The sequence below is a fragment of the Cibotium barometz genome, chromosome 34, assembly GCF_041138505.1.
Source record: "Cibotium barometz isolate CiBa-2024 chromosome 34, ASM4113850v1, whole genome shotgun sequence".
Taxonomy (NCBI): Eukaryota; Viridiplantae; Streptophyta; class Polypodiopsida; order Cyatheales; family Cibotiaceae; genus Cibotium; species Cibotium barometz.
Genome location: NC_141079.1, coordinates 32,750,423 through 32,767,486, shown reverse-complemented (window position 1 = coordinate 32,767,486; position 17,064 = coordinate 32,750,423). Strand labels below are relative to the sequence as shown.

General features: G+C 40.8%; 1 protein-coding gene across 2 annotated transcripts in view; it reads left to right on the top strand.

The window, feature by feature from the left end:
* The window catches only part of LOC147618931 (small ribosomal subunit protein uS17y-like), a 178,550-nt gene extending 169,203 nt beyond the window's left edge, over nt 1-9,347 (top strand). Inside the window, exons 1-6 of one of the 2 annotated variants that reach the window (XM_086774097.1) lie at nt 7,283-7,404; nt 7,484-7,524; nt 7,654-7,754; nt 8,465-8,609; nt 8,846-8,935; nt 9,081-9,347. In XM_086774097.1, coding sequence (XP_086630223.1) covers nt 7,393-7,404; nt 7,484-7,524; nt 7,654-7,754; nt 8,465-8,609; nt 8,846-8,935; nt 9,081-9,171 — 480 coding nt within the window. In that variant the 5' untranslated portion in view covers nt 7,283-7,392 and the 3' untranslated portion in view covers nt 9,172-9,347. Of the gene's footprint in view, nt 1-7,282; nt 7,405-7,483; nt 7,525-7,653; nt 7,755-8,464; nt 8,610-8,845; nt 8,936-9,080 lie in introns of those variants that run through there. The other variant, XM_086774098.1, reaches the window with a different exon arrangement.
* Nucleotides 9,348-17,064: the final 7,717 nt, after the last annotated feature.

Here is a 17,064-nt window from a genome sequence, read left to right as displayed (position 1 = left end):
CCTCCGCCCATGCCACCCGTGTGCTTGCTTCTACAACTTTCACCATCCCAAATGTTTTCCTAGACATGTGGTAGGGTTTGTGTGTGAGGTTTACCGTTTCTACCACAAACCTCATCTGCTTCTACCTGTCCTCTTCAGTGTTTATGGTTATTTTATACTCCTTTGCCTTTCCTTCCAACGGGCCAAACTCTGCGATGAGATTATCATCTTTTGTTGGTTTGACTTCAACTTCCCCTTTTGTTGGGCTAGCGGAACACCTCTGATACGTATATGAGAGTGAACTCCTTCTTCTCTCCAAAGGGCAGTGTCATGACATTGGAGCACTAAAGCTGATCTGATTGTTCTCTTACCTTGAAATTATGTTGGAGCTCCTTCCAAGGTAGCTTTGCAAACCCTTTCAACCCCATCTTCTTCAACCATTCTGCGTGCTTCTCTGCTTCTTTGTATAGGGTGGATGACAAGTACTCGAACTCGACCATCTTTCCAAACAACAAATAGCTAGAGGGTAAGAGAAGGTAGGGATCATAGCAAAGTTTAGTAAGGAGGGGGTAGGTAGCACATCGAAGCTTAGTGAAGAGAAAGCAGGGAACACAACTGTTGTGCACAATAGAGAATTGCAAACCAAGCACGGTGGGCGTTTAAGTGAGAAACTGCAGTGCACCTCGGCCATTGTCGTGGCGCACACCTCCCCTTGGTATGGCCATAATTTCCCGATGTCTTCATTATTCTCCAAAATTCTTTTCAGGTATGGCCTCTTAGTGCTTATTGCACAAACCACACGAGGTCGTTTATGACTGGGTAATGGTGGGGCAAGCTTGATGTGACACCTTTCCCCTTCCATCCATGTACTTTTTTATAGGGCACCACCATCGACTTTCCTGCTGCGCCTCCGTGCAATTAACAGTTGTCTCTTCCCTTTCTATACATTTTGAAATTACATTTACATCGATAGTTTCTAATTTTAGATCTTGTGCTTCTCCCTTTTGACATTTGCTCTTATCCTGATCCCAATTCCTGAACTTGATTGGATTTGGATTTTGCTCCTTGGATGCTTTTTGGTTCTTGATGTGCTTGCCTTGCTTGTGTCCTTTCCCATTCTGACATCTTTCCATGATAAGGCTTTAGCCTATATCCATTCACCAACTTCTTTAACCTTTCACCATCTAGCCTTGCCAGTTCAAAGGTTTCTATCCATATTTTCTTAATGATTATGTATGGACCTGTCCATCTCATTTTCTTGATGATTCTGTATAGACCTGTCCATCTCATTTTTTTCTTTCTTAAGTGAGGTCCCATTCTTGAGGAGAATAACAAGACTGCATCTCCTTCCTCAAAGATTTTGAATTTGGTGTTCCTGTTTACTTGGAGCTTTCTTCTTTTCTACCCAATCTCAGCTGTCCATGAACTATACAATCTTTTTTCATCTAATTTAAGGAGTTTCTTGATCCTGTTAATTTCTAATTCTTTCGGGGATAATCTTTCTGCCACAGCTATTCTGAGACTGTGTGAGGAATTCCATATGCACTACTACTTCCAACCCTCCCATACACCATGCTAAATGGCATAAGTCTTGTCGCTTCCTTATAAGCTGTCCTGAATGCCCACAATGTAGAATGCAGTTTTGTGTCCCAATCTGTCCTGATCTCATTAACTATCTTGATCAAAATTCCTTTCAGGATTTTGTTAGTGGATTCTACCTGTCCATTAGCCTATGGGTAGTAGATCGTTGATTTCTTGTGTATAATTATTTGCTGCTCTATCAGCCTCTTGATCACTTCATTGAGGAAATGGCTTTCTTGAGCGCTGAGTATCTCAATTGGGCATTTGGATCTTGTCATTATTGTTTTGTACAGCCGCCAACTGATGATGCCTTGCAGTCTTTCAAAGCTTTTACTTCTACCCACTTTGTGCAATAATCTGTGGAGCAACTAGTATGTACTTGTTTCCTGTCCTCTTAGCTTCTGGCTTGAATGGGCCTACAAAGTCCAGACTCCATTTTTGAATTGGCTCGAGTGGTAGTATCGGGGTCTGAGGCATTCTGTTTGAATCATTTGAATGCCCAAGCCTTTGGCACATGTCACACTCTTTTACAAATGTGTGGGCATCTTTCAATGATGTTGGCTACCACAATCCTACTTGGAACACTTTCCTTTCCATGATTTCTGTGGAAAAGTGGCCTCCACTAATCCCTCTATGTGCCTCTGTTGCCAGCAAAGCTTGCTACTCATGTTCAGGAATGCCTCTTCTCAAAATCTGGTCTATGCCCATTTTATATAACCATCCTGCCACCACCACCACGAATGACTTGCTTCGGAGAGTCAGCTTTTTCCTCTAATCCCTTGACATGTACTATAGAAAAGACAAGTTGGAAAGGAACTGCAGTATTTCATCATACCAACTTGGTCTCTCTTCATTTATGATGAAGAGGTGTGCATATGGGAAATCATCCTCCATCCCATCTGGAGCTTCTCCTGACTCCAGTCTAGATAGAAAATCTACAACTGCATGTTTATATCCTGGGGTGTGTTTTATTGTGAACTCAAACTCTTACAGTAATAGCATCCATATGGCTAGCTTCATTGTTAAGTCTAGCTTATTTACTAGATACAAGAGTGCCTCATGGTCATGAAATTCGAAAACATTCCCCAATAGATAGTGCCTGAATTTGTTGATTGAGTGAATCATTCCTAGTGATTCCTTTTCTGTGGTGGAATAATTTCTCTTAATTTTTGACAACTTTTTACTTGCATAATACACTAGTCGGAACCATCCTTCATGTGATTCCTACATTAAAGCACTTCTTATGGCCAAGTCAGAGGCATCCACAAAAACATGAAACACCAACTCAAAGTTTGGCTACTAGAGAATCGATGCCGAAGATAGCATCCGTTTCAAATTTTGGAATGCTTCCTGATATGCTCCTAACTAGACATATTCCACATCCTTTACAATTAGGCTGTACAAAGGTATTGGTACATTTGCCAGGAATCTCATAAACCTACTATACCACTTAATTAATCCTACGAATCTGGCTAACTCCTTATTATTCTTAGGTGGTTGCAGCTTTACTATGATCTCAACTTTCGTCGAGTCCAAGTTTGCTAGTCTTTCTATGAAAACTATGTGTCCCCAACAATGATCCACTTGTGACTGCAAAGGCACACTTAGCTGGGTTAAGACTCAATCTGTCCTTTCTGCATTTTTCTAGACACATTATTAAGTGCTTTATGTGATCTTCTTTTTTCCCAAACACACTGAAGTCATCTACAAAAACCCTCATGAAGGTGGTCAAATATTCATATAATATTTCTTGCACCATTCTTTGGAATGTGACTGGAGCATTCTTCAGTCCGAAGGTCATCACATTAGAGGCGAAAGCCCCCGATTCGGTCACAAATGTTGTTTCCTCTGTCTTCTAGAGCCATGCGCACTTGGTTTTAATTGCTGAATCCATCCAGAAATGAATATATCTCATGTCATGTACAACATCCAATAGTGAGTATATGAATGGTAGAGGAAATGGATTTGTATTGTGGAGGCATTCAACTTTGTGTACTCTATGCAGACTCTAAGCTTCCCATTCTTCTTGGGGACAACGACTATACATGACAACCATTCTACTTTGTCTATTGGGTAGATGAATCCCACTCTTAATAGCTTGTCTATCTCCTCCTTGACTTGGCATAGTTAGGATTCATCTTATACCTACTCTACCTTATTCGAATTGCATCCTCCTTCAGATTGATCTTATGCTGATAGAAGTTGGGATCAATTCCCTTCTTGTCAAAGTAGTTTCACACGCAAATACATCTTTGTAAGATCTCAACAGACAGCTCTAAGAGTTTTTCTCTAAATTCGTGACTCAGTTTTGCACTGACTTTTACTGTTTTGGGCTCTTGGTCATCTCCTACTTTATCTCTTCAAGCTCATCTTCTTGCACTCTGATGTTATATCTCTTTGATTTGCCTTCTTTCTTGATAACAAACATGGCCTTTTCTTACTATGCATGTATCTCTGTTATCTTGTCCTGATTGTCTTGAATTTCTATATTTTCTCCCCCATTTTGTTGTTTTTTATGTCCTTCATTCATTAGCACCTCAGGTTGGGTCACCAGGATCTCCCCCATTTTTCTCTTCAAGCTCAGGCTCCTACTGGCATTCTTGCATCCCTTCTTTAGTCATCTTCACACTGCCTAGTGAGAGAGAGCTAATATAAGAGTATAAGCTAGGTTGTTATGTGTGGGTAAATTTGTCATGATTTATAACAATTTGTCCTTTAAATATGCTTGAGCTTCATTATTTTATAAAAGTACTCATCTAGTAGTCATAGTTGGAAAGTTTTGTAGTTCTTGGGATGCTCAAGCATGTGTGGTTAGCTATTGGGATGATGATTCTAATAATTAGGAAAAAGGTCATTTTGTCTAAGTTGATAATTACCTCTTTTAAAGTGGGAATTCAATCTTTTAATGTTAAGTGCAAATGAGATAAATAAGTGTAAATATGATCCTGTGTTTATCAAGGTAATCTTTGTGTTTATGCATTCCAACAAGCATTTCCATATCATGAGGTGCATTGTACACTCGAAAAAGTATCCTTAGGGAAACTCAAAAGAAATAATATCAAGACTTTAAATATTACAACAAGAGGTGCATATTAAAAGTAGGTCCTAGTAGAGAATATTTGGGATGGTTCGTATACCAAGATCACACTTCAAAATACTTTTAGCCTATGTATAAAAATATGTAAGGGTGCAGAGTTGGCGTGCTTCCTTTATAAAGTATGAGAATCAATCCTTCTCTTTTAATCTGTCCGTGGTCACAACAATCTCAATGATCAATGTTCATTGATATGTTCAATCAAACCATAACCAACAAAAATGGACTCATGCAACTAATCGATTCCTATGCTTATAGGTGGAGTATGAGCAAATTTCCAATAGGGCGTGAACAAGTTTTTGTTGGAATTTGGAATCATATGTGTATGCGTTCACCAATGTTGTGAATAACCCTTGTATGTGCATGAGGGTATGGCTAAGCTTTTGCAAGAGTATAAAGATGTATTTGACATGACCAAATCCTTGCCACCTAAGGGGGATGTTGATCATGGAGTTGAGCTTGAGCCAAATGCCAAGCCGGTGAACAAACCCCCTTATCGTCTCCCAAAGGTGGAGAAGGATAAAGCTGCCAAGCAAGTGAAGGAACTAATTGATATTCATTCTCCTTTGCTTCACCCGTTCTCTTGGTAAAAAAGAAAGTTGGTTCCTTCCACAGATGTATTGATTATAGGGATCTCTTAGCAAGATCTCTATAAAGAATAGATACCAATTCATAAGGTCCCAAAGGTGGAGAAGGATGAAGTTACCAAGAAAGTGAAGGAACTAACTGATATGGGATGGGTGGAACCAATTCAATCTCCATTTGCCTCACTTGTTCTCTTGGTCAAAAAGAAAGATGGTTCCTTACGCATGTGTATTGATTATAGGGATCTCTTAATAAGATCTCTATCAAGAATAGATACCGAATTCCTTGCATAGATGACTTCCTGGGAGCAAGGGTGTTCTCTAAGATTGATTTGAGATTGGAATACCATCAAATTTGTATGAAGGAGGGTGATGAGCATAAATTTGCCTTTAGAACCGAAAGCGGTCGTTTTCACTTTATGGTGATGCCGTTTTGTCTATGCAATGCATCCGAAGCCTTGATGATGAATAAGGTACGTCAGCCTACCTCTTCAAATAGGTCCTTGTATTCTTCGATGATATCTTGGTATATAGCAAGGATGAGGAAGAACACTTGAGGCATGTGAGAGAGCCAACCACCTTTATGCGATGGAAAGCAAATGCACATTCAAATAGGTCCTTGTATTCTTCAATGACATCTTGGTATATAGCAAGGATGAGGAAGAACACTTAAGGCATGTGAGATAAGTATTGGATGTGAGAGAGCCAACCACCTTTATGCGATGGAAAGCAAATGCACATTCATGGCACATTAGGTGGAATACCTTAGCTATATTGTGGGCAAAGATGGCATTGGAGTGGATCCAAGGAAGGTCTAATTCTACTCAACTCTAAGAGGGTTTCTTTGTCTATCATCATTCTATGGGTGATAGATAATTTGAAGAGGAGGGCATTCTTTTGGGATGCCCACGGCTAACAAGAGCTTTGAAGAGCTAATAAATATGCTCACTTTAGCCCCTATGCTTGTGTGTCTGGATTCATCAAAGCATTTCACCATGAGGGTAGATGCATGTGGAAGAGGCATTGGGGTTGTCTTGTATCAAGACCATGGAGTGATTGCATATGAGAGAGCTGAAAGCTACACGGTAAGGAGATACAAATGCATGTATGTTGATCAAGAGATGATTGCTATCTCACATGCCATTAAGAAGTTGGTGGCATCACTACCTCTATGGGAGCAGATTTTATTCGAGGGGTGATCGATGCTAAAATATTTCTTATGTCAGCCCAATCTCTCTCCCAAGCAATGAAGGTGGGTTTCTACTCTTCAAATTATGACTCTAGATCACTTACACAAAGGGGGAAGGATAATGTGGTTGTCGATTCACTCTCTAGAATGTAGGCATGTTCATTAGCAGCCATATCAGAGGTGCATAGTGATTGGATCATTGACATACAAGAGGAGTACCTGCTCGATGAAGAGGTATCTCAAATGGTACATAAAATACAAGATCCTTATCCATTTGGCATTTTAAACATCTTGAGACAAAAGCATACACGTCTCTCTTCAAAGTCCTTTCCAATGAAAGCATTTTCTCACAATATCATAAGTCTTAAAGAGACCCAACTGACTTGCCAATGGCATGGAATGCATTTCTTTAAGTACCTTTCATCATTCAAGCAAAAGGTGCTTGAAGAAATGCATTCCATGCCATTGGCAGGTCACTTGGGTCTCTTCAAGACCTATATGATAGCGTGAGAAAGTGCTTTCATTTTGGGAAAGACTTTGGAAGAAATGCCAAATGGATAACAGAGAGACATGGTTTGATTCTAGCCTACTCTACCCTCTCACTTTGCAGCGGCCCGACGGGCGAAGGGTTGAGATAAATAAAGGGCCCAAGGAGTGTTAATTCCTCTCAAAAAAGAAAAAAAGGTTTAACTGGATCTAATGCGTTTGAAAAGAAAAGTTTATATTACCTGTTCCAAATCTGTCATACACCAGAGCCAGAAAAAAATATAAATAAATATTATTGGTCAAAAAAAGAGAGTTTAGATCTAATGCTTTGGGAGAAAAAAGTTTAGATGAAAAACGTGGAATAAAAAATGTTGTATAAAAGAGGAACCCTAACACGTTCAAGGTTTTTCTACTGAGGCTTCTTCGTCTGTCTCTCCAAAGCGCGTGCTGTGTGTTGACCGGCCTGCCTACATTCAGCTATGGCGGAACAGGTGCGGTGTCCGATTCCCTCCTCTTTTTCTCATCTACACAACCTCTCTTCCTCTCACGGTTTGCTCTTTTCTGCTGCAGACGGAGCGCGCTTTCCTCAAGCAGCCGAAGGTTTTTCTCAGGTAACTCTTCCTCTTTTATGGTCTGCTTCCTGTTTTTCTTTTTTCGTCGCTTGCACAGGTTTCGAAGAGATTATCCGTCATTTTTCCCTTCATTGTCTGGATTGTTTTACCGATTTTTTTATTTTGCAGCGGGAAGATCTCAGGGAAGGGCAGAGCTCCTGGGAAGCGTGGCAATCGTTTTTATAAGAATATCGGATTAGGGTTTAAGACTCCCAGAGAAGCCATTGAAGGTAGTGCTATGCCATTTAATGTCATTATAATGTGATTTGTTTGTTTTAGGTATAATTAATTGAGGGCACGGCACTGCTGTCCAATGCGAACCGAAACTTTGTCTGTGTTTTGGGTTACGGAGGCCATTCAAGGTGGGATTTGCAGGTTGTGGTAGTACCAAGATGTGATAAGCACATGAGATAACCACTTGAAGTTTCTGGTAAATGCGAGTGTCAACAATCTGGATAACATGGGTCTCTCATATTAGGGTTTAAAATCCTTAGAAGGATCAGGTTTTCTTAGGTAAGTGCAAGTGTCACCAACTTGGACAGATTACCAAAGTTGCCATCTAGGGTAGGGTTTTTATTCAGGTTTTCCCAAGTATCTTCCTTTGTATCAGGATCCTAAGGCTCCTAGGGTATGCTTTACATTTATTTTCAAGTTATTGAGGTGCGATTAGCACTTTAATAGGCCTCAAGGCTCCTGAAAAGACCTTTCAGATGTGGTAGTTTGTAGTTATGTGTTAAAACTTGGTAAGAACCCTATGATATTTAGGAAATGGGCTATTTTGGGTCTGATGGAGTTTATAGCCAAAGCCTCCTTAGGCATTCCTGTAGGCAGGCAGCTTGTTGAGCTGTCTTGAAGTATGGTGGGTATTGGTCTGACATCATCTTGAAGTAAGGCTGTTTGTCTCAAATGTTCTCACAACAGGTATGGCATTATATGGCAGGTACTTACATTGACAAGAAATGCCCCTTTACTGGTAATGTTTCCATCAGAGGACGCATCCTAACTGGAACAGTTAACTGCACCAAGATGACGAGGACTGTCACTGTCCGAAGAGACTATCTGCACTTTGTGAAGAAATATCAGAGGTATAAGGCAGTATTTTTTCCTTGTCTGCAATAGTATTGTTACTTTGTTATCACCTGACTGGGCTTTATTGAGGATTTCTGTCACTTGTCATGTACACCTTTTGCGTATTTGGAGCTGTTTTCCATGTGTGCATCTTGATTTGCTCGAACTATTGGAATTCTTACCATGACATGTATACATTTATCTGTGTGTATGTATGAAGTATTGAACAATTTTCTATGTCTTGACCATTCAGATATGAGAAGAGGCATTCCAACCTCTCCGCACATGTCTCACCTTGCTTTCGTGTAAAGGAAGGAGACAAGGTCATCATTGGGCAGTGCAGGTAAGGCTGTCTTGATCCTGTAGCAACATAGACCTATATGAGGTGACTTGAGGTGCTAGTAGTCGAATTTTGTGAGAATCAATTGTGTTTATAGGTCCTTTTTAAGGGTTTGTGTTTAGCTTACAAACCTTACTGGTTTATGTAGGCCTCTGTCCAAGACTGTGAGATTTAATGTACTAAAAGTCATTCCGATGGGAGCAGCTGAGGGTGGTAAGAAAGCCTTTACAGCAATGTAAACCGGCTGCTGTAACTTGTTTCTTTTGGGTGTCCCTGTAGGGTTCAAGGTCGGCTGTAGCCTGGATTGAGTGCTATCATGAGGCCGAAGGTGCAAAGTTATCATGTTTTTGTAGGAGAACATCTGTCTTGAAATATTACCATTTGCCACATAAATATTCAATATCTATGTTTTTCTTGTGGATGTTTCATCAGTTAGAGGATATGTTTTAGTACTTCAGATGCTTCTTTACTCTACTTGTGCTGTTAATGCTTAACTGTTGTAGTTTTACTGGATGTGTTATGTGACCTTATGTCAAGATGATGTAGTCTCATTCCTTTCATACATGCTTGTCTCAGGATGGTGTCAACTTTTACAAGACCTCCAGCTTTAGCCCTTTGAGGATTGTGCATTTCATTCCGCTTCAATACCCACTTTTCTTAATTTACATGATAGGCTTGTCAAGTTTGAAGTTTAACATGTGTTCTTGTTATTGCTAGTGTATGCTAGACTCTTAATATTTAGGTATGGTGATTGATATGTCAAGATGTGCCCAATAAGGTAGAGGAAGAGTATGGTGGTTTACATATTAAGTGTTTCTGATTTAGTTGACATACCTGATTCAGTTACTGTGGTTTAGAGACATGAAGCTAGTAAAAAAAAGATGTGAGCCTAGTGACATGAGGCTAACGTAAGATCTTGACTTAAACATATTTGGCGCTATTGCCGAGGACTACCCTAAGGCTTAGCTATGTCCATCCATCCATTCCAAGCTATTGGGATCATCTAATTTTGCCAGGTGTTGCTCAAGAGATCACACTTCATAAAACATACAGTTTTGGAGTCATTGGATGTGTTTAATTATTGTGTTTGATTTTGATTTGAAGTTTTATTTGCATTAGGACATTCCAGTTTCATCTATTGGAAGGGGAAAACCTTGATTTTAATGGTGATTTGCATGAAATTGGACCTGAAGAAGAGGCTTAGAATTAATTGCTTTGAGCTAAGAATAGTTTAGCAATTATAATTATTAGGAGTGGAATTCAGTCTGAAAACATGAGCTTTAAGCTTCATTAGGGTGGATTAGAGTTGTTCATGAATTTCATAACTTCTATGCATTGTTTGAATCAAGCTCTAGTCGGTTGGATTAGAGTGGTATAGTTAATTGTGTTTATGCATTATACATTTTTTCATGCATTGTTTGAATTGGTAACATAGAAGCATGCAAATCCATAAAAAATAATCAAAAAATTCTTAATTGCTTTTATAACAATCATTAACTAGAATTATGGCCATTATAATCACCTCTCATTAAGTCCAAAAAATCTTTAAAATACCAACAACTAGGCCAAACCAGCTCTCGCGTTGGAGACGTGAGTCCAAAGTCCCACGCAAAAAGATGTGAAGCTTGATACAAAGCTTGATACATGAGCCTAGATATGTGAGACATGAGCCATGAGTTTGGACACGTGAGCCTAGAGACCTAACATTGTGCCAAACAATTATTACAGTCTTAGACTCGTAAGGACATACCTACTCTTGTCCTTTGGGGATTTTCTTGTCATACAATCTATACCAGCAGGTATAAATTTTAAGAAAAAATAGTCTTTCATAATTATTAGGGAATTAAAGTATAATTATTACCTATTATCCAATAATTGCACTCCAATCTTATTATAGGTCCAATTCTTAGAATTCCGTGTCCCACAGGTAGGCTTATTTCATAAATGAAACGTACATGGTGAGTCGAGTTCATACAAAAAAAAAGTGTACAAATGTGAGTAGAGGGAACTCCACATAACCGCAAATAGGAGAAGTAATAGACATAATAATCGTTGGGTACTTATCAATGCTTCGAGCTCACGTCCCTTTAGGCCCCCCACGCTCCCTTTGGAAGCTCTACTCCTCTGAACTCTACCTCCATGCTATCATCGCGAAGTCGCTCGCACCATGAATGTAAGGTAATCAATTTCTCACTCTCTCACACATGTATGCATGAAAGACGCACATGTGCTAGAGCACTCTCTCTCTCTCTCTCTCTCTCTCTCTCATAGCACAAAGGGGGATTGTGTCATTTCATTATGAGAATTGCCTTTTATACAATTGGCCCTTATTCATACTTGGGTGCCCAAAACTTACTAAGGCCTTGGGTGGCCTTTTTCTCAATACAACTTTTATAGTGCCTTTACATGACATTTATTAATGTCCTCAATTGGAGGAACATCCTTGTTAATCCAAAATGGGATTAACATCCCTTCCTACCTGATGTAGATTCTGTCTCCTTAGAACCTTTTACCGAGGTCAAAACACCGATTAAAGCTTTTTCAAAGTCCTTCTGAATGCTGAGTGTCAAGTCCAGAACACGGTGTCCACCATGTCTTCAAACGTGATGTGTATGTAGCTGGGAAGACACTGTAGGTGATGATAATACAACATCATGTCTCTCTCATTGGGACCTATGTTCATGTCAAAGCGAAGCTATTCTACTTCTAATCTATCATACCTTTCCCTTGGTTGATCGATAAGGACTACGATCAACTTCAGGAATTTGACAACAACCACGATCTCTGGATCAAGAATTCGGCGCTAAACTCGTATCCATGTGAGCATTTGTTGTTGTTGGCTTGTAATATCTGGGAAGTAGATGGTGAAAGTTGCAGAAAATTGTAATAGACATGAGAATTTAATCGCTTTGCGTCATGGAATTGGAGTGGGGTGAGCCTTCTCTTGATGGGCATGTAGAGCAGATCCACTCTTTGGGTTAGCGGGGAGCACTGGTACTGATGACTATATTCGGGGATCGTCAGATATTTCTATGTGGTGATGGCTGTGTAGCCCTCCTTGTATGAACTGGATGTGCCTTGCACCACCTACAAAAACAATAGCCAATCATGAAGATGACAATCCAGATTTATCAGGTCGGCCAATTGTGGGTTTGCCAGCTTTGTGTGCTTAGCCACGTTCCCCCACAATGTATCTTCTCTCCCTATTGGTAACAACTCTTCCAAATCTGGCATTGGTGCGCGGAGAGGGTAAGGCACATAAGGCTGCCTTCTTGATTCCATTGCAGCATAATCTTGCATGATTCTTCGGGTGAGTTCAAATGGTGTGATTTGCATCAACACCTTGAACATGAGCTTTGGCTTTAAAAGTGGGTTTCCTGCTCTGATGAACTCCTCGTATTCTACAGTTGTCAAGGACTCAAGGACAATCATGTCAGTAAAAGCTTCAATGTCATCTTAAGGTTGGATATTACATACCTCATCAAGCGACCATGGTGCAGACATATTAGGTGCCGGCATGTCCCTCCGGGACTAAAGGGTTAAAGGGAATCTCGATAGGAATAGAAGGTAAGCGAGAGAATGTGCATTCTGCCTCAGATGGATTAGTAGGAGCTACACTCGGAAAGGGGTTTAATAATTTACTTACGATTGAAGAGAACGCATGATAAGTAGCTGAACTCGAGGAGCCTTGTGTCTCTTCTTGACCCTCTCTTGAAGTTGGGGGTGGGTGGTTGGGCTTGTTAGTTTTCATAAATTCCTAGAGTTTAGCTATATCTTCTGGGGTTCTATATTAGGATATTCAATATGTTGATTATCAAAATTTTAAATCATAGTTGTGAGCATAGACTCCAAATTCTTATGGATACTTTGATAAAGTTTTATAATACCAAAAGGATGATATGAGGTGGATTCTGAAAGATTTAGGTGCTGATAGGTATTATAGACCTTTATCCCTTCGTGGTGGCTAATGACCCATTGATAGCTTCTTGCAACAACCTCGTAGTTGGTTGGTGTAATTGGGATATCATCTGGAATAAACAGGTCTAGTTTATCGACATTGTCATCCAAGATGTCTGATTGTTGTAGCACACGGCATCAACTATGAAGGTTGAGCACTATGGGATGTAAGGGATAGAAAAGGATATTAGTTTGGTCGGTTAGTACTATATCCCCCCCCCCCCCCCCCCCCCCCGAAGGATTCCCATGATGATGGTGGGATCGGCATCTCTTTTTGTATTCTGACAAATGAGTGTAAGGTCTCCTAGGAGGAGATCTTCTGTGAGGTTAATATCATATTGGAGAAGAGAGTGTGCTAGTGTGGATAAAGACAATTTTAGTATTTGAGGAGGGGCCCAAGGAGTTACTGGCAACAAACCTATCTCCAAGGCTCATCCAAGGCTCATTCAATGAGGAGTCGTAATTCATCAGTTATTTCCTTCCTTTGAGTCCTTTGAGTCCTTTGTTGCATGGCAAGTTGGCATTCCAATTCTTGTATCCTTGAGGCGCTAAGGAGGGCAGAAATGGCAGCCTCTTGTACCACTCTAGCACAGCAGCCAGCTCATCATATCTTCTTGTTGCCTCTTCTTGTGCCCTTCTTGCAATGGTGGCCTGTGCATGAACATCTTCAATTTGCTTCAGCCTTTCTGCTCTGCCAAACTCTGGTTGCTTAGATGCTGATGTACGTGTTCAAGCACTTGCTGCTGGTGGCTAGCTATAGCATCTGATCAATCTCCATAGTCTTTGCTTGTATCACCTCATTTAATTAAGGCTTTGAGTTTGTCAGCTTGGGCTTTGTTTATCTGCTCCCTTTCGTTTGAAGGCTGACCACTCTTTGTTCGGCTACAGTAATGGCTTCATTTAGCTTAGTGATTTTCCCCCTAAACCCTTCTTCCTTGGTTGTGAACGTGGCATGGGCATCCTTAAGTTGCTGTGTATATTGGTCTTCCCTTTCTCTCGCTTTTGCCACTTCCTTTTGACGTTGGGTCCACTTGTGATGTGAGCTCCGTGTTTTCTTTAATCCTCTGAACCACTGTCTTGTTGAGCAGTTTGTTGTGCTCCTCTAATGTTTGGAATCTATTTTCCTGCTCTTTGGTTGCTTTTAAACTTTTGAGTATTACATCTCTGCGTGTTGCATCTGCCACAACCATTTTGTCCTTAAGTGCTTGTGCTTGATCATTCACTTCCTGTAATTGTTTCCATAGGGTGGCATTCCTGTCATGGAGCATATGAGTAGTAAGTAATTGGCATCACCATACCCTTTGTTCTTGTTCCCACATAGAGGCACTTGTGGAGGCCAAGGCTTCTGTTTTATGAAGTTGCAGTTGCAGCATGCTGTCAAGGCCTTCCGTGGTTTCCTGTAGGAATCGATCAGCCTCTAAGTTGTGCAGGAAGGAACTTTCTCTTTTGTTGCCCTTATCTTCTATTCACCTCTTCTTGTTGGGGCTTGTTGGCTCTTCTACTCTTTTTCTTTTTTTAGTTTTGTGGTCTTCCTCTATTGCTTCCAATTTTGCTGATGTAGCTTCTTCATACCTTGTACTCACATTTGTTTGGGGCACTTGTTGTTCTCGAGCCTGCCATCTCCGCCAAAGGTGGTTGATCCGAAATGACAGGGTTGCGGAGTGGTGAGAGGTTTGTGAATACTATCTGGGCGGCAGGGATTGAGGGTGGTGTGGGAAGTGGCAACTCAGAAGAAGCTGCGCTTACTGGTATGCTTATTCTTCTTTGATTGGTGTGCCTTGAGGTAATTCTCCATTTCTCTATGTATGTACCATGCCTAGTCTTCCTCTTTTTCTTCATGGACTTTAGCTATGTGGTTTACGGGTACCCTGTTATATCTATCCGAGTTTCACCTGCATTATCATGGATATGGCTCTGTAGGCTATCTCACCTACTTCATCTTGTATACTGTTGTACTCTGCTCCATTTGAGTTATAGAAAATCCTCTTAAGTATATCTTCTAGGGGTGTTTGCTCGAAACTGTATACATGGGTTGAGATTGGTGGGGGAAATTGCAGAGCATCGTGTCTCAGTTCCTCTGTGATGAGGACCTGCTCAGTGGTTCCATCTGATTTTGTCATTGTACCTCTCTTGGTGGCTTTGTCATATGATTTCAAATACTCCGCTTATAAGTCTGTGTTGATAGTGCGGGGAGGATTTCTGCCATTCTTCCAAGGCCCACCTTCTCTTGCTTGTTTTGGACCTCTGTATCCTCCAATATCTGCAAACACTTTGGGCTATGGTACTGGAGCATAATCTTTCCGTGTTGAGTGGTTTTTATATTCGTGTTGATCACAGAGCCCTGGTAGTTCTGCACATATGGACCAAGATAGCTCAGATTGGTGCTGTTTGATGCTCTCTTCTTCTCAGATATTTCTATGTGGTGATGGCTGTGTAGCCCTCCTTGTATGATTTGGATGTGCCTTGCACCACCTACAAAAACAATAGCCAATCATGAAGATGACAATCCAGATTTATCAGGTCGGCCGATTGTGGGTTTGCCAGCTTTGTGTGCTTAGCCACGTTCCCCCACAATGTATCTTCTCTCCCTATTGGTAACAACTCTTCCAAATCTGGCATTGGCGCGCAGAGAGGGTAAGGCACATAAGGCTGCCTTCTTGATTCCATTGCAGCATAAGCATCTGGCATGATTCTTCGGGTGAGTTCAAATGGTGTGATTTGCATCAACACCTTGAACATGAGCTTTGGCTTTAAAAGTGGGTTTCCTGCTCTGATGAACCCCTCGTATTCTACAGTTGTCAAGGACTCAAGGACAATCATGTCAGTAAAAGCTTCAATGTCATCTTGAGGTTGGATATTACATACCTCATCAAGCGACCATGGTGCAGACATATTAGGTGCCGGCATGTCCTCGGGGACTAAAGGGTTAGTGGGAATCTCGATAGGAATAGAAGGTAAGCGAGAGAATGTGCATTCTGCCTCAGATGGATTAGTAGGAGCTACACTCGGAAAGGGGTTTAATAATTTACTTACGATTGAAGAGAACACATGATAAGTAGCTGAACTCGAGGAGCCTTGTGTCTCTTCTTGACCCTCTCTTGAAGTTGGGGGTGGGTGGTTGGGCTTGTTAGTTTTCATAAATTCCTAGAGTTTAGCTATATCTTCTGGGGTTCTATATTAGGATATTCAATATGTTGTTTATCAAAATTTTAAATCATAGTTGTGAGCATAGACTCCAAATTCTTATGGATACTTTGGTAAAGTTTTATGATACCAAAAGGATGATATGAGGTGGATTCTGAAAGATTTAGGTGCTGATAGGTATTATAGATCTTTATCCCTTCGTGGTGGCTAATGACCCATTGATAGCTTCTTGCAACAACCTCGTAGTTGGCTGGTGTAATTGGGATATCATCTGGAATAAACAGGTCTAGTTTATCGACATTATCATCCAAGATGTCTGATTGTTGTAGCACACGGCATCAACTATGAAGGTTGAGCACTATGGGATGTAAGGGATAGAAAAGGATATTAGTTTGGTCGGTTAGTACTATATCCCCCCCCCGAGGGATTCCCATGATGATGGTGGGATCGGCATCTCTTTTTGTATTTTGACAAATGAGTGTAAGGTCTCCTAGGAGGAGATCTTCTGTGAGGTTAATATCATATTGGAGAAGAGAGTGTGCTAGTGTGGATAAAGACAATTTTAGTATTTGAGGAGGGGCCCAAGGAGTTACTGGCAACAAACCTATCTCCAAGGCTCATTCAATGAGGAGTCGTAATTCATCAGTTATTTCCTTCCTTTGAGTCCTTTGAGTCCTTTGTTGCATGGCAAGTTGGCATTCCAATTCTTGTATCCTTGAGGCGCTAAGGAGGGCAGAAATGGCAGCCTCTTGTACCACTCTAGCACAGCAGCCAGCTCATCATATCTTCTTGTTGCCTCTTCTTGTGCCCTTCTTGCAATGGTGGCCTGTGCATGAACATCTTCAATTTGCTTCAGCCTTTCTGCTCTGCCAAACTCTGGTTGTTGCTTAGATGCTGATGTACGTGTTCAAGCACTTGCTGCTGGTGGCTAGCTATAGCATCTGATCAATCTCCATAGTCTTTGCTTGTATCACCTCATTTAATTAAGGCTTTGAGTTTGTCAGCTTGGGCTTTGTTTATCTGCTCCCTTT